This window comes from Hyperolius riggenbachi, chromosome 2, assembly GCF_040937935.1.
Source record: "Hyperolius riggenbachi isolate aHypRig1 chromosome 2, aHypRig1.pri, whole genome shotgun sequence".
NCBI classification, from domain to species: Eukaryota; Metazoa; Chordata; class Amphibia; order Anura; family Hyperoliidae; genus Hyperolius; species Hyperolius riggenbachi.
The window spans coordinates 184,633,741-184,655,182 of NC_090647.1; the positions used below are offsets into that span (position 1 = coordinate 184,633,741).

The 21,442-nt window shown below is 43.9% G+C and overlaps 1 protein-coding gene across 2 annotated transcripts in view; it reads right to left on the reverse strand.

Moving 5' to 3' along the window:
• Positions 1-615: 615 nt before the first annotated feature.
• Positions 616-21,442, reverse strand: part of EDNRB (endothelin receptor type B) — a 46,447-nt gene continuing 25,620 nt past the window's right edge. The window contains exons 5-9 of one of the 2 annotated variants that reach the window (XM_068267901.1): positions 18,937-19,086; positions 14,047-14,180; positions 11,302-11,410; positions 11,145-11,198; positions 3,456-3,543 (exon numbers count right to left, since the gene is read on the reverse strand). In XM_068267901.1, coding sequence (XP_068124002.1) covers positions 11,187-11,198; positions 11,302-11,410; positions 14,047-14,180; positions 18,937-19,086 — 405 coding nt within the window. In that variant the 3' untranslated portion in view covers positions 3,456-3,543; positions 11,145-11,186. Of the gene's footprint in view, positions 3,544-11,144; positions 11,199-11,301; positions 11,411-14,046; positions 14,181-18,936; positions 19,087-21,442 lie in introns of both variants that reach the window. The other variant, XM_068267900.1, reaches the window with a different exon arrangement.

The window sequence follows — 21,442 nt, forward strand, 5'->3', positions numbered from 1 at the left end:
AAGAAACATATGGTACTTCTTATTTGTATGTGTTTAAATGTATTTAAAATTGTACAACTTTTCACAATAGTGGTCCTTTAAAAAGCATGAGCATGATGTTCCTTCTTGATGGAGACATTGTATGGTGCTAAACCAAGTATGGAAGTAACACAAATATAGTGACTGGTGATGAGCTAGTGGTTCACTCTGATTTGTTTTTATTGAAGAAAAATGACAGTAAAAATGGGTGTTTTGATTGAAACCATGTGTAAACTATGTCTGATAGTTTTGCTCCAAGGCAGTCAGAGCTTATGGTGTGTATACATTCCAATTTAGCAGTTTGGCCCCTTACTTAAAAATGAAGACCTTTTTCTAAACTATTATTTTAAATAGTTTGGTTAGTATGCATGCTTTTGGCATTAGGCCTATTAGAGGGCTCTTGATAGGTACATATATGGATTCAGTGGAACCTGTGCCAACCCCAACCCTGCCACTGTCATCTCCCTTATGCTGGATACACACGCTGCGTTTTCCCATGCGATTCGCGGGATCGATTTAATCGATTCGATTATTTCCAACATGCTGGATTGTGTTTCTATGAATACAGCCGTCGATTTTGCATATTAAGTATGCAAAATCGACGGCTGTATCCATCGAAACACGATAGAACATGTTGGAAATAATCGAATCAACGGAATCGATCCCGCAAATCGCACGGGAAAACGCAACGTGTGTATCCAGCATTAAAGGTGGCCACACACCATACAATTTTCATGCAATATGGCTGTACAATCAATCACCAAGTGCTGTTATACTACATGGATGTTGGTAAGATTGTATAAAAATTGTACAGTCGGGCTGCATGAAAATTGTATGGTGTGTGGCCACCTTTACAGTCTAAATTTGTTACATTGGCTTTAAAAAATACTTTATAGGTAGTATTCTCTTGGCAGAAGATTGGTTTGTCTCCATTTTAGGTTTATTAGTAGGTTTAGAGTGGAGAGTGAGATCTGTTAACAATGCTGCCGCCATTACTGACAATTAAAGATGTCATCAATTTTAGTCATATACTTGTTTATACAGTAAAATACATATTTTATAAATACTAGGCACTTACAAACTTGTGCCATTAAATAATATTTTATATTTAATGAGCCTGATATTATCCAGGCCACTCCCTCCTTGTCCTAGATTTCTCTGTGGAACAGGCCACCACCCCCGCTATGTCACTCAGCTTATTATGTAATCTCTTCAGCAGGACTAGCAGCAGCTACCCTTCCTTCACATCTGTGAAAAATGTTAAAACCTCTTATTTTATGTTAGGTTCAAAGCAAATCAAATTTTCCTTTGATATTATCTTTCACTTAATGCTTTACATGGGCACCTTGTCAATAGAGAAGTACATTTACATGACTAATTTCACCTTATTTATTAGATACCAGTGAAGCTGAACAAGGTAGACCAGCACTGTCTCTTTAGTTGCTCTTTAACATTATTTTGGCATCGGTCACAGTAACTGTGACCGATGCCAAAATAAAGTTAAAGAGCAACTAAAGAGACGGTTGTTCAACTTATGCTGCAAATCTGGGGTGCTTCTAGACGATCCTAGACTTGTCCACTCTCCACAGTGGTGAGCTCCTCCACAACCTGACAAGTAATAGATACCAGTGCAGCAGAAGTTCTGCGTTTACAAGGCCACCATTTAACCAAGTCCCTGTAAACCTGCTGCTGCCTACGCAGAGTACTGTGTGAGCAGGATGTCGTCTACTTTTCAGATCCGTATTTGAAAACCTAAACTGCCCAAAAAGTTTTTAAATATAGTACTTGCGTATGTAAATTCTTGGGGCTAGAGGATGTTCTCAATGTCACATCAATATACCAGCACACATACATCTTCATAGCTCTAGTTGTCCATGGTGTATGATTTCCTGTGCTGGTACTTCCTTGTGGAGAAGGTCAGCAATCTTTGTTGCAGGATGTCCAGCAAAGGAGTCCTTTACTTGGGATTGAAAAAGATTTAGGCAACATACCTGTGCTAGAAGGATCAGGAATGGTTAGCATTAGTATATGGGGATGGGCTGACCTGATTCCAAGCTTGTCATGTCTATGCAGTGTTGCTATCTTTTTATCCGCTGAGACTCAACATTAGTCATTTTAACTTCATGATTGACCAGGGCATAATTTATGAAACATAATGTAAAAGCAAATGTATCTCAAATAGGAAGGAGGTTAGACTAATACCCATATGCAATTCACTTTTTCTCCTATTTTTCATCTTCTCTTTTGAAAAACTTTTCAACATTTTGCAATTAAAAAAGTAGCTTAAAAAAATACTATGAAAATTATGTTTAGTATTTTCTTGCTTGCTGGTGGCATTTTATTCACAAGTGTGAAAATATCAACTAGAAGAAAACGTTTATTGCATATGGGCCTTAAAGGGAACCTAAACTGGGAAGGATATAGATTTTTCATTTTAAAATAATACCAGCTACCTGACTCTCCTGCTGATCCTGTGTCTCTAAGGCCCCGTTCAGACTGCAGAACGCAGACCGCAACGCATGCGGACCGCAACGCGTACGAACGCACGCCATCCGCGTTCGTATGCGTTGCGTGGCTGATCCCATCACTGAAAAGTGAATGGGACAGCCATGCGTTTTTACAAAAAATGCGTGCAGCATGCGTTTCCGGACCGCACAGGTCCGGAACGCATGCAGTGTGAACATCAGACATTGCACTCTATGCAATGTCTGATGTCGTGCGTGTCGGCCACCTGCACGCGTTTCCAAAACGCGGCTGGAAACGCGTGCAGTGTGAACGGGGCCTAATGCTTTCAGCCATAGCCCCTCAACAAGCATGCAGATCAGGTACTCTGACTGAAGTCAGACTGGATTAGCAGCATGCTTGTTTCAGGTCTGTGATTCAGCCACTACTGCAGCCAAATAGATCAATAGGACTGACAAGCAACTGGTATTGTTTAAAAGGAAACATCTATGTCCCTCTCAGTTTTGGTTCCCTTTAACATTATATGGACACCCGTATCAAATATTTCTGTGATGCAAACCACTATTCTGAGCTATTTTATTCACTAAAAGCAGGCCATCATACTAATACCCAGTAGGCCATTATTAGAATATCTATTATGCAGTTCAAAATGCTGTTATGTTTATTTTTTACTTTAACGCAGCACATTGTTGGCAATTTCTTTCATACTTAATATCTCTTCTGTATTTGATAGTAAGGCACCATTGTAACTGTTTTTTCCAAACCTGAAGGTAACTTGAAATAATTTAAGTGCTTGCACAATACCTATGGAGTGTTTTCTGCCTGTTCCCATGCAGCCAGACTTCTCAGTTCTTATTATATTTTCTGTTGATCAGTTTAGTCTTTTAGACTTTGTTTTAGGAGAAATAATTAAATTGACACGTTTTCTGTTTCAGTAGGAATAGCCTTAGCAGTTGGAGGAAAAGTCTCATATGCGTGGTCATGACCTTTGTATTTTATAAAAGACTGCGTATCTTCCATGTTGGTTAGATTTCTAGGCTGACACCAGCAGAATAAGCAAGACTGAAAAGAAAAACAGCGGTTTTAAGATATTATCTATATTTTAGTCATTGAAACCACAATTTCAAATGTAAAGAAATATGCTTTTGCTTACTTTAATCGAGCATGATGTGCATTAACATACAGGGAGGGGTGGGGAAACCCTTTTGTAGTTCAGAAATTAAATAAAATAATAGCTAAATACACTGGGTCCACCAAGGCAGACACACATGCAGAAAATTCTTAAAGGCTACCTGAAGTGAGAATAATATGGAGGCTGACATATTTAATTTTAAACAATACCAGTTTCCTGGCAGTCCTGCTTATCTACTGCCTCTACTACTTCTAGCAATAGACCCTGAACAAGCATGTAGATCAGATGTTCCTGACAAAAGTCTCAAAACATTAGTTGCATGCTTGTTTCAGATCTGTGATTCAGATACTACTGATGCCAGGATGATCAGCAGGACTGCCGGGCAACTTGTGTTGTTTAAATAAATATGGCAACTTCCATATACCTCTCACTTCAGGTTCCCTTTAAAAGCCACCTGAACTGAGAGGGCTATGCCATATATACATATATTAAAGAGAACCTGAGGTGGGGTTCTAAGAATGATATCCGCACACAGAGGCTGGGTCTGCCTATACAGCCCAGCCTCTGTTGCTATGTATGTGTCCCCCCAGGCCCCCTCTGCGTTCTGCCCCCATAAATCACAGCCGCGCTGTCGACACGCAGCGGGCTGTGTTTACCTATGTAGTGTCACTCTTGCCGCTCCCCCCACCTCCTGCATAGCCATGTCCCTTCCCTCCCCGCTGATTCACTGAGAGGATGTTCAATCCAAAGGCTACCAGAAGCAAACACTTTTAAGAGGAAACAAAAAACTTCATAGGGTAATACTGTAGGTTTCAAATGATCCGGTCACCACGTTCACCTGTGAGATCAATAACCTTCTCCCACAGAATAAAACACCTCATGAGTGACATGGCACCCCCCCCCCCCCCCCACTTAGCCCGCACTCACCCAGGAGACCTCTAGGATAAGAGGTATATGAATCGCTTTTGGGGGTTATATATTCACTGGCAGTACAAGTTTCCCAGCCTTTTCTGAGCAGCATGTATGTCTGAGAGTCCCTCTCAGACCTCCGATCAGCCACACACTAAAACTCAAAAGGGGGCGACCATAGTGTAATACTATTTATTAAAAAAAGATTAAAAACAAATATTGCAGAGGTTACAAGCGTGTAGCATATGGTGTTCCCGGGACACCGCTCCCACTGCATCAGCCTCTGTAAACATAGAAGATGCCAATCCGCGCCACCATTCAACCCAACGTCCCTTGCACCGCCGTAGGCTCCCCCCTACACGTTTTGTCTCAAAAGACTTAGCAGGGGCTTCTGATTGTCTTGAAACCCTCCCGCTCCTTCCCTATTGGTTAAAAATCAAAGGCTGCATTACCAGCTCCCGCCTGTCTGCGCCACCCTCAACTAAATCTTATACAAATAGCCTGCAGTACTCAGAAGAGAACTGTCTGCGCCCCCAGTCCTCATAAACCAATTGAAAGGCCTGCAGTACCAAAACCTAACTGTCTGCGCCACCCTTAGTTCAAACCTTATACGAGTATCCTGCAATACTCAAAAGAAACTGTCTGCGCCCCCCTTTCCATAGAACAAAACACAGACTTGCAGTACCAGAAACTGATTGTCTGTGCCCCTCCAACCACCTATTAGCATTGCTTCTTATAGCTTCTCTGCTCCATCAGTCAAAAACCCGCACACCGGCTGAGTACAGAATGACCAGAATAGCCAGATTCTCATACATCTGCTGCCACCACTGCTCCAATGTCCACGTATCCCCCCAATGGGAGACGGTTGGGCCCTACAGCCAGGCGCACATATAAATCATGGAACCGGCTATCCGGCTATCCTGAAACCTAAAAAATCTGAAAAGGTGTGTGTGTGTGTGGGGGGGTGGCAGTACGTAAAAACAGAAAAATTAAAAAAGGAAACATTTTAAAATATCCTTGAGGTAGATTAAAATGGGAGCAGTTTCCCTTACAATTTTATATGTTTTAATCATTACTAATGAAACAATTTACATCGATGTCAACATTCACACATTGGTAAATAACAGGGATCTTGGGTACAGAGGGTACCAAGAATTCAAATTCATTCTTGGTCAAAAGTCCTCTGGCCCAACCCCTGTCCAAGATTTGAACCAACTTCTTTCGATATCCCAATGTCGGATCCCCACACAGTTTTTCATAAGTTGTAACATTACCCACAAGTTTATCCAATTCCCCAAAATATTGATCCCTATTCATCACCACCACTCCCCCTCCCTTGTCCGCAGGGCGAACGACAAGTTCCTTCTCTTTAAGGATGCTTTCTATTGATTCTTCCTTTCTGCTTTTACTTAAAACATTCAGTTTATTCAGATCTTCAATCACCTTCATTTTAAAAATATCAACAGTATTAAGATTAGAACCATCCTTAGGATTAAAAGTCGAAGCATTTTGTAAACTCGTGTGACTATAAGTATCTCCCGAATTAGCTCTCATGGAGGCATGGAGGTACCTTTTACAGACAAATAAGGGGATGTGCAATGGGGGCGTCGTTTGCCCCAAGTCTGGCCAATATATACATGTCGGACTGGGAGGAGGAGGCGATCAGCAGGTTCCCTGAGCACATCCTCTTAGGGAAAAGGTACATAGATGACCTTTTAATTTTTTGGAAGGGGACGGGCCCAGAGGTTGATGTCTTTATAGAAGAAATTAACAGTATCCAACCCAATATTACCCTGACAGCTGAATGGGATTTAGACAGTATCCACTTTTAGGACTTAGAGATTATGAAAAAGGAGGAGGGGATTAAGACTAGGTGTTTCTTTAAACCAACTGATAGAAATGGGTATATTAATGTCAAAAGCTGTCACCATTCCAATTGGTTTAAAGGGGTCCCTAGGAGTCAATATGTAAGGGTCAGAACGAATTGCTCTGATGTGGGGGATTATAACATGCAGGCTGAAGTGCTTATGAGGAGGTTTGTGGAGAAAGGATACGATGCAGAATGGTTGAAACAGGTTCAAAATGATGAAGCCAATATAGACAGAGAGAAGCTGCTGGAGAATCGGGAAGTAAGGAAAAATGAGAACAAACTTTTGCTTTCTTAAGTGATTTCTCCAGACGATATAAATCTGTAGAAAATATTTTTAGAAAGAATTGGCCAATACTTAAAGTGACCATGTGCTTAAAACTATTTTACCCCCGAAACCGTCTTTTATATATAGAAAAGCCCCTAATTTAAGGAATGCCCTGGTTCCGAGCTGCGTGGCACCTCCTGTAACAACTGGATTTAGTGGTTGGCAGAGACCAGGCTTTTATCCCTGCCAGGGATGTGGGGGATGTGAAAGGGGATTGGGTGTCAGAACTTAAAAAATATAACCTCCTTTGTTAATGGAAGGAGTTTTAAATTAAGGCCATTCATGACATGTAACACGAGTCATGTGGTATACATGATATGGTGTGAATGCGGCCTACAATATGTGGGTCGCACTACAAGAGTCTTAAAGAAATGCATAGGTGAACATATACACAACATAACACAGGGATATGAGAAACATAGCCTATCCCTACATTTTAAACGTATGATTGTAATCCGGCAGGTATGAGGTTCTGTTCTATAGATAAGTTAAAACCCTCATGGAGGGATGCAATAGGGTCAGGGAATTATCTAAGATGGAAACAAAATGGATCTTTGATTTAGGATGCTTGACCCCGGGGGGGGGGGGGGGGGGGATGAATGTCGATATTGATGTAAATTGTTTCATTAGTAATGATTAAAACATATAAAATTGTAAGGGAAATCGCTCCCATTTGAATCTACCTCATGGATGTTTTTAAATTTTAATTTTAATTTTTCCTTTTTTTTATTTTCTATGATTTTACGTACCCCCCCCCCCCCCTTTTTTTAAGGTTTCAGGATAGCCGGTTCTATGATTTATATGTGCGCCTGGCTGTAGGGCCCAATGGTCTCCCATTGTGGGTGATATGTGGGCATTGGAGCAGTGGTGGCAGCAGATGTATGAGACTCTGGCTATTCTGGTCCTTCTGTACCCAGCCGGTGTGCAGGTTTCTGACTGATGGAACAGAGTAGCTATAAGAAGCAATGCTAATAGGTGGTTGGAGGGGCACAGACAATCAGTTTCTGGTACTGCAAGTCTGTGTTTTGTTCTATGTAAAGGGCCCCGCAGACAGTTTCTTTTGAGTATTGCAGGATACTCGTATAGTGTTTGAACTAAGGGTGGCGCAGACAGTTAGGTTTTGGTACTGCAGGCCTTTCAATTGGTTTATGAGGACTGGGGGCGCAGACAGTTCTCTTCTGAGTACTGCAGGCTATTTGTATAAGATTTAGTTGAGGGTGGCGCAGACAGGCGGGAGCTGGTAATGCAGCCTTTGATTTTTAACCAATGGGGAAGGAGTGGAAGGGTTTTAAGACAATTTTCTTGCAGCCAATCGGAAGCCCCTGATGAGTCTTTTGAGACGAAACGCGTAGGGCGGAACCTACAGCGGTGCAAGGAATGTTGGGTTTAATGGTGGCGCGTATTGGCATCTTCTATGTTTACAGAGGCTGATGCAGTGGGAGCGGTGTCCCGGGAACACCATATATTGCTCTGAATAAAGAGCTGGTGTGCTGCAAACCCTTGTGTTTATTGCTGAAACTCTATGGAGGTGGGGACCTCCGCTGTTTGCCTGAACCCATATATTGAGGACCTGTGTGCTGCTGACCCTTGATTACATTCTGAAACATTGTGAGTGCAATATTTGTTTTCAATCATTTTTTTAAAATAGTATCACACTATGGTCGCCCCCTTTTGAGTTTTAGTGTGTGGCTGATCGGAGGTCTGAGAGAGACTATGCTGACATACATGCTGCTCAAGAAAGGCTGGGAAAGTTGTACTGCCATTGAATATATAACCCCCCCCCCCCCCAAAAGCGATTCATGTGTACTGCCAGTGAATATATAACCCCCCAAAAGCGATTCATATACCTCTTATCCTAGAGGTCTCCTGGGTGAGTGCGGGCTAAGTGGGGGGGGTGCCTGTCACTCATGAGGTGTTGTATTCTGTGGGAGAAGGTTATTGATCTCACAGGTGAACGTGGTGACGGGATCATTTGAAACCTACAGTATTACCCTATGAAGTTTTTTGTTTCCTCTTTAAAGTGTTTGCTTCTGGTGGCCTTTGGATTGAACATCCTCTCAGTGAACTGTGTTGCATCCATTTGGGACTATGAGCCTGCAGCGCGATAACCTTATGCATATAATACTACAACAGTAGTATAGTAGGAATACATATAGTAAACATCTTGGTTAAGGGATGTGTAGAGTACGTTTAAAAAAAAAAAAGTAAAGCATATGTGCTGGCACTTTCAGGTTTTGCTGTGAGGTTAGAAACTTGACTCTACAGCCCTTAGTCACAGGGGCAGGTGGCCCATGACGCCAAGTGAAGCAGCTTCCTCAGGCGGCATGGGCCCTGGATCGGCATATTGCCCACTCCCTCTCTCCAGCTCGCCTCACCTCCTGAGCTGGTGGCCGCTTCCTTTGGGAGTGTCCCGGACTCCTTCACCTCTGTCCCTGATAGACTTCCATTTAGTGCGGCTGCTGATGATGCAAGTACAGCAGAGGACAGCGGCTCCCTGTAGTGGCGAATCAGGAAGTACTTACTTCCTGTATATCGTCGTTACCAGGGAAACCGCTCTTCTGTGTTGCATCAGCCACATACGGGCTAAACAGAAGTCTTTCAGGGACCGAGGTGAGGGGCATGGGGACACTCCTAAAGGAAGTGGCTGCCAGCTCAGGAGGTGAGACGAGCGGGTGGCCATGGGGAGGGAGGGGGGAGCAGGCTGGCTACCTACCTGGCTAATCTATATACTGGGGGCAACTATACTATACTACCTATTCTGGGGCAAATATGCTACCTATTCTGGGGCAACTATGCTACCTATACTGGGGCAACTATACTGCCTATTCTGGGGCAAATATACTACCTATACTGGGGCAACTATATTACCTATACCGGGGGCAACTATACTACCTATTCTGGAGCAACTATACTACCAACACTGTGTCAAATATACTACTTATACTGAGGCAACTATACTATATTGGGGCAACTAAACTACCTATACTGGGGCAACTTATACTACCTATCCTTGGGAAACTATACTACCTATGCTAGGGCAACATTACTAGCTACCTAAACTGAGGAAATTATACTACCTATACTGGGGCAACTATACTAGCTGCCTATACTGGGGCAACTATACTGGCTACCTATACAGGGGGCAACAATATTGGCTACATATACTGGGGGCAACTATACTAGCCACATATACTGGGGCAACTATACTGGTTACCTATACTGGGGGCAACTATACCCGGCTACCCTATACAGGGGGCAGCTATACCTGGCTTCCTACCTACCTATACTGAGGGTGAAATTTTGCAGGCGCCATGTGATCATTCGAAATCGGGGGAGGAGGGTGCATGCTCACAAGCTTGCCTCAGGCAGCAAAAACTCTACAACAGGCCCTGCTTATTCAATTCACTTTTATTCTCCTACGTTTTCTCCAAGGAGATAATATTTTCTCTGTCGAAATTATTCAGAGTATTTTCTTGCTTGCTGGTGGCTGAAAAGGCATTTTATTGATAACCGATAGAGGCCCATACACAATTAATGTTTTCCCCCGAGTTTTCTTCTAGGTGATATTTTACCCATTGTAAATAAAATGCTTCTTAAACCACCAGCAAGTGAGAAAATACTCAAAATAATTTTGATAGTACATTGTAATTTACTTTTATGCATGTTTTATATTGCAAAAAGCGAAAAGTTTTTTTTAAAAAAGAAGTTGAAAAACTATTTCCTAGAAGAAAACTCAGGAGAAAAAGGCCCTTGCAATTCAGTACTTTTTCAAATACTTTTTTGTACTTTTTCAATTACAAAGGGCATGATTCACAAAGCTTTTTCACCTGTTTTCCTCTGTTTTCAACTTCGGTTATTTTTTATCAATTAGGTGATAAATAAGACATTTATGAGAAGTTTTGTGAATAGAGCCCAAAGTGCTGAAAAGTTATTTTACATAGAAGATGAAAAATTATCTCCTAGGAGAATACCCAGGAGAAATTGAATTGAATAAGGATTAAGGGCCCATATACAATTTACTTTTTCACCTGAGTTTTCTCCTAAGAAAGTACTAATTCATCTTCGATTTAAAATAACTTTTTAGTGCTTTGTAATGGAAAAAGTACCAAAACGTAGGTGAAAAAGTACTGTCAAAATGTTTTTGAATATGTGTTTGCTTGCTGGTGAAAATATCACCTAGGCAGAAATTGAGGGGGAAAAGTTAATTGCACATGGACACTTTTTCTCCTGTGTTTTTTCCCAGGAGATCATTTTTCATTTTCTCTTTAAAATACGTTTTCAGCACTTTGCAATTCAAAAACCACCCAAAACAAGGTGAAAAGGTACTACTAAAATTATTGTATATTTTTGCTTGCTGATGATTTAAAGAGGAGCTGTAAGCCATACTATCTCAGAAATAAAACACATATATATAAGTAGATACATACTTGCTTACATAGCATATGTATTGTACTGTCCACATTTTGATTTTAGCGATTTATCTATAGTAAAAAAAGAGAAAATCCTTCTTAGTTTTTTTTAATATAACTTGCAGTTGGGAAAATAAAACATAGTACGGTAAATAATGATTTGGGTAGGGCTTACCTTAAAGCCATTGTTAAACTTCTTGCTCACTAAGTAAAGTACAATGGGATTTGTGCAGGAATTTAGGTTAGCCATATTAATACCAATGTAGTCCAACAAGAGCAAAGAGCTGCAATTAAACAAAAAGTGTGCAATTTATTTATAATATACAAGTTTTGGAAACAGATGTAGATCAGATAAATCACTGTAAATGCATTTATGAAATATGTGAGAAGGAAAATAAAATATGCTGTAATGTAAACGTTGTTGTATATTTCTAGAGACACTGGGCCATATGCAATACACTTTTCCTCCTGAGTTTTCTCCTAGGAGATTTAGAATAACTTTTTAGCACTTGGCAATGGAAAAAAGTACCAAAAATTGGGTGAAAAAGTACTATCAAAATTATGTTGAGTATTTTTTTGCCTTCCGGTGGATTAAAAATGCATTTTGTTGACAAGTTTGTGAAAAACACCTAGGAAAAAACACAGGAGAAAAAGTTAGTTACATATGGGCCACTGTTGGTAAGTGGTGCTGACTTGCAATCAGTGGCATAGCTTAGGAGCTGTGGGCCTCGATGCAAGTTTTACAATGGGGCCCCCCAAGCACTCAATACATAACAATTGACATGGCGCACCAAAACCTGCCAAGGACAACCACAGTGTCAGAGGTGCAAGAAGGGGATGGGGAACAGTATATTAATGATCACTACTATTCAAAGCATTTATAGAAGTGATTTATTACAAGCACAGGACCAATAGAGTACTAATACTGTAGTTGAGGGAGGGCCCTCCTGGGTCCCTCTGGCCCAAGGGCCCCGATGCGGTCGCTACCTCTGCACCCCCTATTGCTACGCCCCTGTTTGCAATGTGTTTTCAATAGGTCTATACATTTACTTAAATATCTTTAATACAAATGTAGGACAGAATGCAAGGAACATCTCTTAATTTATTTTCAATGCAGTATTACTTTCCATTTGACATTTGTTTTATCGGCTGACAGAATTGCAAAGCTCTGATTTGCTGTGATCACAACCTGCCCATGATCATGACTGGCAAATCAGAGACTTACATAACTATCACCTGACCAAACTGATCACATGCTTCTCTATGAGTTCTCCTAGACATGACCATCACTATAGTGTAATGCAATTAATTGCTTGTTCATTTTGCTGCTGGCACTGCCAGCCTGGGTGCAAACTTTATGTAAATCACTTTCCTTCCTGAAAATGTTTACTTTGTAGTTGATTGTAAACAGTAATTACCATTTTTTGTACTATAAGATGCAACTGATCATTAAACGCACTTATGTTTAGAGGACGAAAAACTGAAAAAATATATTCTGATCCACATCATATCTTACGTGGTGGCCTAGTCCCCCTTCCTTTCCCATGTAGCTTCCATGGGGGTCTAGTGGTCCCCCCTCCTCCATATAGCTTCCCTGGTGGTCTAGTGGTCGCCCTCCCCCATACAACGCCCCTGGTGTCTAGTGGCCCCCACCTTCCCCAATAAAGCTTCCCTGGTGTCTAGTGCTCCCCCTCCCCTTAATAGCATTTCCTGGTGGTCTAGTGGCCTCACTCCCTCCCCAAATCCCTACCAGTAGATTAATGGCAGCAGAGCGGCTTCAAAAACACTCCCACTTTATCCAGGGATTGATGACACTGCATTGGGTTCCCAGGACTCCTATTTGATCCATCCTCTAGCAGCAGCAAATCACTCTTATTGTGCTTTAATCTGCTGCACATCATGTGTATGTGATGTGCAGGAGAACAAGGGAGTAGAGATTGAGTTGTGGCCACTAGAAGACAGATTTGATTGAAGACCTGGAGACTTGGTGCAGTGTCTTTAAGCCCTGGTTCAGGTGAGAGTGTCCTTGAAGCTCCCCTGCTGCCACTACTCTGCTATTTAGGGATGCAGGAAGGGAGGGGAGTTCTAGGGGAGGAAGGGAAGGAGGAAGGAGTCGGGGCTCCCCTTCCTGTATCCCCTGTATCCACTCCATAAGATGCACAGATATTTCCTCCCACTTTTGGGTGAACAAAGCTGTGTTTAATCGAGCAAAAAATATGGTACATCATTATTTAAGAGAACAAAACACTAGAACTTTTAACCCTTTATCACCCTTTGTTTGGAGGCTTGCAGGTGCTCCAGGCCAATTCATTTTAGCACATTTTCTATTTCTTCTTTCTTATATTTCCTTCCTTCTAATCAATACAGCTGTGATGTGTATTTATGGCCACTTGTCACTAGGGGGCAGCATTAGACAATAACAGAGGGATTCTGCTTTCATTTTCTATATTTTCAAGATTAAAGCATTCCAAGAATTTACAGCACAAAGAGTTCTGTCGACTGAGGTCAAAAGCAGTGATTGAATGTTGAAGCACTTCCAGATCAAAGAATGAATATAACCAAAGCTCTCACAATACCTTAGATTTCCCTTTGTGGTTCTATAAAAGCAGATTATATAATGGCAGGTGCATTTCCTTGCAATTATTTGCCTTTCATTGATCATCCCTAATAATTAATATTTGCAGCTGGGATACTATTATAAAGGTAATACATTTTAGGTAAGAGTTGCACTATCTTGTAGTTTTTAACTACAGGAGGTACCATAACTTTTTATGACCTGGCAACTGGATATGTTCCTTGAAAACAGATGGGTTAATAATTCTCATCTTGTTCAGTAGTGGCACCCACTGAAGTACTGTATATTGTCATGTCTCTGTTAATAGATCTGCAGAAGCAGCAAGGATATGAGACTGTACTGTACCTGAGGAGATCACATCTCTTCTTATGTTGAATGTCGTAAAATATAAACTTGACCATACGGCTGAGGTGCAGGGGTAGCCAGCAAATAGCAAATACAAGAACTAGGCAAAATACTGTTTTAGCCACATTTCGTTTCTAAAAATGAATGAAAAGTGCAAAAAGTTTATTGGACTGGTTACTGATTTCTGCTTTGTAATCATTTTAATAAAAAATGCAGCATTTAAAGTCAATGGGAACCAATATTAAAAACACATTAAACCAGATACTTACCTATGGAGAGGGAAGGCTTTGGGTCCTATAGAGCCTTACCACTCCTCTCTCGATCCCCGTTCCAGCACTGGCTCCCCGGTAACGGTACTAGACCAGTTTGGCCAAATACTGCTCTCTCTACAATGAAGGAGGCTTCGGAAGTCTTCAGGAGTCCGAGTGCTCCTGAAGACGGCCCGCTCCATACCCCACAAGCACCCTTTCTCGCGCACTTGCACATGGGCAGTGTGGAGCCGCCTCTCTTTAGAAAGATTCGCCTGCCAAAGACTTCCAAAGTCCCCCGTGGTGGAGGATTTAAACGGGAAAGCCAGCACTTAACGGAGGGGAACAGGAAAGGAACGGGAAGGTTTTATAGGACCTAGAGCCTTCCCTCTCCTTAGGTAAGTACTGTATCTGCCTTTTTTATTGATTCCCATTGACTTCAAGAAATACATTCTCACAAAATGCAAAGATCAGAATCAGAATCAGAATCAGAATCATTTTTATTCGCCAGGCACGACAGGGTCGTGCTCGGAATTGGATTTGGCACGTACAATTTCACGGATAAAGGATAGGACTATAGATAGCAGAGGGCATACAGTAAACAGAGAGTCATAGATAAAACAAAAGAAGAGCACATAAGTCAAAAACGGCTAAAGCAGAAGTCCAGATTCATAATTAGTTCATGAACAGAGTGCAGTTCTGGAACACAATGTTGCTCCAGTGCTGGGCTCAGAGCGAGTTAATGAGTTCAGGAGGGTGACAGCTGAGGGGAAGAAAGAGTTCCTGTGCCTAGAGGTTTTGGTGGCGATGGCCCGAAACCTACGGCCTAACGGAAGTCTGCTGAAGAACCGCTGGCCAGGGTGAGAGGGGTCGCCAGCAATCCTCCGTGCTCTTGAGCGTAGCCTGGAGTTGTGGAGTAGATCAAGCGAAGGTAGAGGTCTGCCGATGATTCTCTCCGCCGATCTAATGACCCTCTGAAGTTTGTATCTGTCTCTGGTGGAGGAGCCAGCGTACCAGACTAGGATGGAGGAGCAGAGGACGGACTCGATGGTGGCGGTGTAAAAGCACGTCAGTAGCTCTTGAGCCATGCCGAACTTCTTCAGTTGGCGAAGGAAGAAAAGCCTCTGCTGTGCTTTCTTCTGGGTCAAGGCTGTGTTTTCCTTCCAGCTCAGGTCTTTGGAGATGGTGGAGCCCAGAAGGCGAACGCTGGCTACTCTCTCGACCTCAGTGCCATCGATAGAGATTGGTGTGGGGGGGGAGGGGCATACTTCCTGAAATCCACAATCAGCTCCACAGTTTTGGATGCGTTGAGGACCAGCCTGTTCTCCCTGCACCACTGGCAAACTCTGTCAACCTCCTGGCGGTAGGCCTGCTCATCATTGTTTGTCACTAGCCCAACGATGGTGGTGTCATCTGCAAATTTGATAACCTTGACAGAGTTTTCCTTGGATCTGCAGTTGCTCGTGTAGAGAGAGAACAGGATCGGTGACAGGACGCAGCCTTGTGGGGCCCCCGTGTTCGTTGTCCGTGGCTGAGAGGTGACCTCCCCAAGCTTAATGACTTGAGTTCTGTTAGTCAGGAAGTCTGTGATCCACCCACGGAGTATGGGAGGGACATTTAGCTCTGAAAGATTGTCCTGCAGTATGCGGGGGCAGATGGTGTTGAAGGCAGAGCTGAAGTCCAGTAGTAGAATCCTGGCGTATGTGTTAGGTTTGTCCAGGTGGTCGTATGTGAGCTCAAGGCAGATGTTGACAGCATCATCAGTGGATCTGTTCGCCCTGTATGCAAACTGGTACGGATCCATTTGGGGGGAGGTGATAAGCTTGATGTGTGACAAAACGACTCTCTCAAGGGCTTTCATGATGTTGGATGTCAGGGCCACTGGTCTGTAGTTATTGAGGTCGGAGTTACCATGCTTTTTGGGGACAGGGATAATGGTAGACTTTTTGAAGCATGCAGGGACTTTGCCGACCTGGAGGGATTTGGAGAATATGGAAGTGAGGATGGGTGCCAGCTGGTGTGAGCAGGTTTTCAGACAGGCTGGTGACACGTCGTCTGGGCCAGAGGCTTTCCTGGGGTTTAGCGAGGACAGGTGGAAGAGGACATCGGCCTCGCTCACGGCTGGAGGTGGGAGGCTTGAGACTGAGAGATAATCTGCGCTAGGAGAGGGGTGAGCCGGTGCTGTTACTGGCTCCCCCAGTGCCTCCAGGTCCTCAAACCTGCAGTAAAAGTTGCTGAGGTCCTTGGCTAGCTCAGTACTGGGTGTTGCGTGTTGTGGGGGAGGCTTATAGTTTGTGGTGGCTTTAAGCCCCTTCCAGACAGCTCGTATATAATTTGATCGCAGGTTGCATCTTATCCTTTCTGCGTACTCCCTCTTTGCGGCTCCCAGTTCTCGCTTCAAGTTGTTCCTTGCTGTCTTTCCAAGGCAGTGTGAGCAATCCAGCCTGAGACTTGGCACTGGGCAATTGTCAGGTTACATACACCCCAGGTGGTACTGTTGTCCCTGCATTACATTGTGTGGAACAGTCTTTCATACAATCTGACACAGTTCAGAGTCACAAACTAGGAACTATCAACACTTTTTAAAATGTAATCCCTACTCTCAGAAGCTGTTCTGTGCCAAGAAAGAGTTTTATGACTGTAATTAGTTACGTCTTATGCCATAGTCCAACTAAATCCCATTTAGAGAGAAACTGTCTCTTGCAAACCTGAATGTTTGATTTTTTCAGGGAAAAAAAGAAAAAAAAAGAACACAACATAGTTACATGCAGATATCACAGTGTATCTACGCATGTTCATCTCATCATGTCACATGTCAGTTCTGATACCCTTTAAAGAAGATGCATTATTGTGCAATATATATTTCACCAGAGAGTTCTCGATATCCCTTAGTGGTGTATAATGCTGCTGAAATTGTGATTGCTGTGATCACAAAAATCGGCTACTGTCCCCTCCTTCAGCTGCCTTGTTTAGCAGTGGCCATATTTGAGGAGAGTTTGTGGTTTTGTCAACTCTAATACAACTCTAATACTAGAGGCAGGCCTTCAAAGTAAAAAGAGCCACTGATTGGACAGGGCATCATGGCCACTCCTTGGCTTTTCTGGCAATCAGGCAACCATTTGAAGGCTTAAGGTGGCCATTAATGTTCCAATCTTTTGCATCCAATCCTACCAAATCTATGTAGTAGAAGGGTAAATTGAATGACTATATTGAATAGATAATTCAGGCAGTCCATTATATTATGCAGGGAATACACCATGAGATTTTTTTGGCAGATAGATGGTTCGATAGATAATTTCCGACAAGTCCGATCTGATTTTTGTTAGTTTTTCTGACGATTTCTCATAGAAGTGAATGGAAATCGATTAGAAAACTGTTTGGAAAAATGGAAATTGCCAGGAAAATCGCATTGTATATTCCCAGGATTACATACAAATGGTAGGACTGAATGAAAAAGATTGGATCATTAGTGGATTTCCTCTGAACGACCACTGATATATTATACAAAACACCCCCTATTGCCAAAATGGTATGACTGAACATTGCGGCCAGGCAGGGGAAGTTGATTTACTTCTAAAAAATGCACCTGAATACCATCATAGTATAATAGCCACTACAATAATGGCTGGATAGTGTACTGGTTAAGGGCTCTGCCTTTGACATGGGACACCAGGTTCAAATCCTGACTAGGGTCAGTACCTATTCAGTAAGAAGTCCTTGGGCAATATTTCCTAACACTGCAAGGTGGCCCCTTGAGCATGCACTTAGTGGCTGCAGCTCTTGAGTGCTTTGAGTCCAACAGGATTATTATTTCGGATTATCATCACTGATGTCAAAGATGTTCAAGTTTCCGGACTTTCTGAACACTATTTGGCTCAGTTTGGCTGAAATGCCTCTGGATCAAACAAAGAGCTATGCAAGCAGCACTACTAGCAATTATAAATAGTTTAACCACTTGCCGACCGCACGCTTATACCGTGCGTCGGCAAAGTGGCAGCTGCAGGACCAGCGACGCAGTACTGCGTCGCCAGCTGCAGGCTGATTAATCAGGAAGCAGCCGATGGCGGCTCGCAGGCTAAATGTAAACACAAGCGGAAATAATCCGCTTTGTTTACATTGTACGGCGCTGCTGCGCAGCAGCGCCGTAATGCAGATCGGCGATCCCCGGCCAATCAGCGGCCGGGGATCGCCGCCATGTGACAGGGGACGTCCTGTCACTGGCTGCACAGGACGGATAGCGTCCTGTGCAGCCCGGATCACCGGGGAGGGGACAGGTAGGAGAGGGTGGGGGGAATTTCGCCGCGGAGGGGGGCTTTGAGGTGCCCCCCCCGCTAAATGCCTGCAGGCAGGAGCGATCAGACCCCCCCTGCACATCATCCCCATAGGGGGGAAAAAAGGGGGGCGATCTGATCGCTCTGCGTGCCCTCTGATCTGTGCTGGGGGCTGCAGAGCCCACCCAGCACAGATCCCATTAAACAGCGCTGGTCCTTAAGGGGGGGTAAAGGGGGGGTCCTCAAGTGGTTAAAGTATGCAATTCTGTAAAATAATTGATATAATATTACATTGTGTATCTGTTTAATTTAGATTACAACTAATAAATCACCGAAAAATTAAACAGTTCATGATTTGTTTTAAATCTTACCTGTTTTAGGTGGTTATTCAGAGAAATGTCTATTCCACTTTTGTTTCGTAATAAAAAGCAAGTCATCAGAGTATAAAAGATGGCCGTAACAATTAAAGGCAGGCAAAAATAGAAGCTAAATAGCCATAAGTCCTTGTAAGTGGTGTAGAACTAAAAAAAGAAAAGATGAAACAGTAACTATAAACTGAGATGTAAAATATATGTAAACGTGGGTAAGCGTATCTAAATCTGTAAGCATAGCACATAAACATTTATATATTGAGTTAACACTGGTGGAGGTTTATTGAACTATTTAAAGAAAGGGGAAAAAAACATATACCGTAGTTTTCAGAATATAAGACACACTTTTTACAGGGCCGCACGACCTCGAACAGACCTGCCGGGTGGCCTGTCTCTGGGTCTACCTCTGGCTTTGCCTCTGCCTGTTGTTTTGTCCATATGGGGGGGGGGGGGTGAAAGGTATGCACTGACTTGACTAATACAATGTGCAGTCATGCAGGTGCAGTGAAAGATATGCAGTGACTGGTATTACAATATAATGCGCAGCTGCCACACAGGTGCAGTTAACAGGTATGCACGGACTGGTATATTACACAGCGTGTGGTCACACAGGTGCTGTGAACAATTATGCAATGACTAGTATTACAAATGTGCAGCTGTCTCACACACACAGGTACCGTGAACAGGTGCAGTGACTGGTATATAATATAACACTGCTTGCGGTCACGTAGGTAGGTGCACTACTGAACAGATATGCAGTGATTAGTATTACAAATGCGCAGCTGTCACACACACACACAGGTACCATGAACAGGTGCAGTGACTGGTATATAATATAACACTGCGTGTGCTCACGTAGGTAGGTTGGTGCACTGAACAGGTAGTTATGCAGTGATTGGTAATACAAATGTGCAGCTGTCTCAGAATCAGTTGTACCCGGAATTGTTTTTGGCTCATACAGGGTCGGTGATGGTACAAACACATACATGCGAACTACAACACATACAATCATATACAGTATAGTTCAAAGTAAACGTATACCTATGTGTACATACGGCACATAACTATAGTGAAGGACACGTGGGGAAGTCTGGAGTGCTATGTGAGGGGAGCAGCCTGCCGACTACCGACGGCGCTCGCACAGCTCTGCAGCAGTTCCAGATGCCCCGCAGTGTGTCCTGGAAAAGAGTGGATAGAGAAAGAGAGAGCAAGAAGGGATAGCTAAGAGAGAATGAGGAAAGAAAGAGAGAACCAAAGCAAGAGGTGAGAGACAGAGGCAGAGAGTCCCTTAGGGCTGCCGATCGAGATCACGCCTGGGTACAGTTCAACAAACAGTCCCAATCAGTCCGATGATGGTTGCAGGCAGAGGGGACCCAGTGCTTCAGGGAGCAAAAAAGAGCCCGTGGCCGCAGAGGCCGATGGAGCTGGTGGCTGAGCTGGTGAAGGAGGGACTGGCAGCCGAGTGGCCTGGCCACTAGGAGCCCAGAAGTGGATGGCTAATCCCTCCAGGAGACAGAGATGGGGGCACAGCGAGGATATCAGGCTCCCCTGGGTAGGGCAGTGGTGATGTGCCACCAGGGATTGATGAGATATCCCCAGCGGCCTGGACAGATGTGGAGGCTTCCTGCATGTGCCTGAGTGGCTTCCTGGCAGCTGCAGTGGTGGATCCGGGGCAGGGCGAAGTAGAGCAGTGCTTGGGCCTATGGTCCCTCCACGTGGGTGGCGGCGGCCGCTCAGCTCCTGGTGCAATCACGCCTTGCAAGTCAGGCATGTGCACGATCCCCAGTGCTTTCCTTCCCCACCACTGACCGCCTCATCTCAAAAACAGTCCATCAGAGGGGCACCAATCCCCTCTGGGCCGCGGCGGTGGAGCGGTCCGCATGTCCCTGCGATGGTGCCTGGCAGCGTCAGTGTAGCGTCCTCTCGATAAGGAGCTCCAAGTCCTCAGATGGTGGCAGGTTAGCCGCATGTCTCCGGCGGCGTCTGGTTGCTCCGGAGCCGTAGTGTGGGTCAGGCAGCCTACGAGTCCCTCGATCATGGCAGAGCATCCGCATGTCTCTGGCTGGCTGGCTGGCTTGCTGCTCCAGCAGCAGAGTTGTGGCTGCACCTCTGTGGGTCTCCGTTCCTCCCAGACAGAGCGGCAGCGTGAGGAGCAGCCAGCTGATGGGAGAGCACAAGGGCCTGAACAGCTGATCGCATGATCAGCTGGAGGCTCGCAGCTCAGACCCAGGAGCTCTGTGCCTGGATCAGCATGTCTCCGATTGTCTCCCACGGCTTCCCCGCATCCCCCGGATTAGGGAGTAAACATCTTAGTAAAGTGATAGTAAAGAGAAGAAGAGGCCGGAGCCCTGTGGCCGTGGCTGCCTATGCAGCGCCATCTTGTACACACACACACAGGTACCGTAAACAGGTGCAGCGACTGACTGGTATATAACACTGCGTGCGCTCACGTAGGTAGGTAGGTGTACTGAACAGGTAGGTATGCAGTGATTGGTATTACAAATGT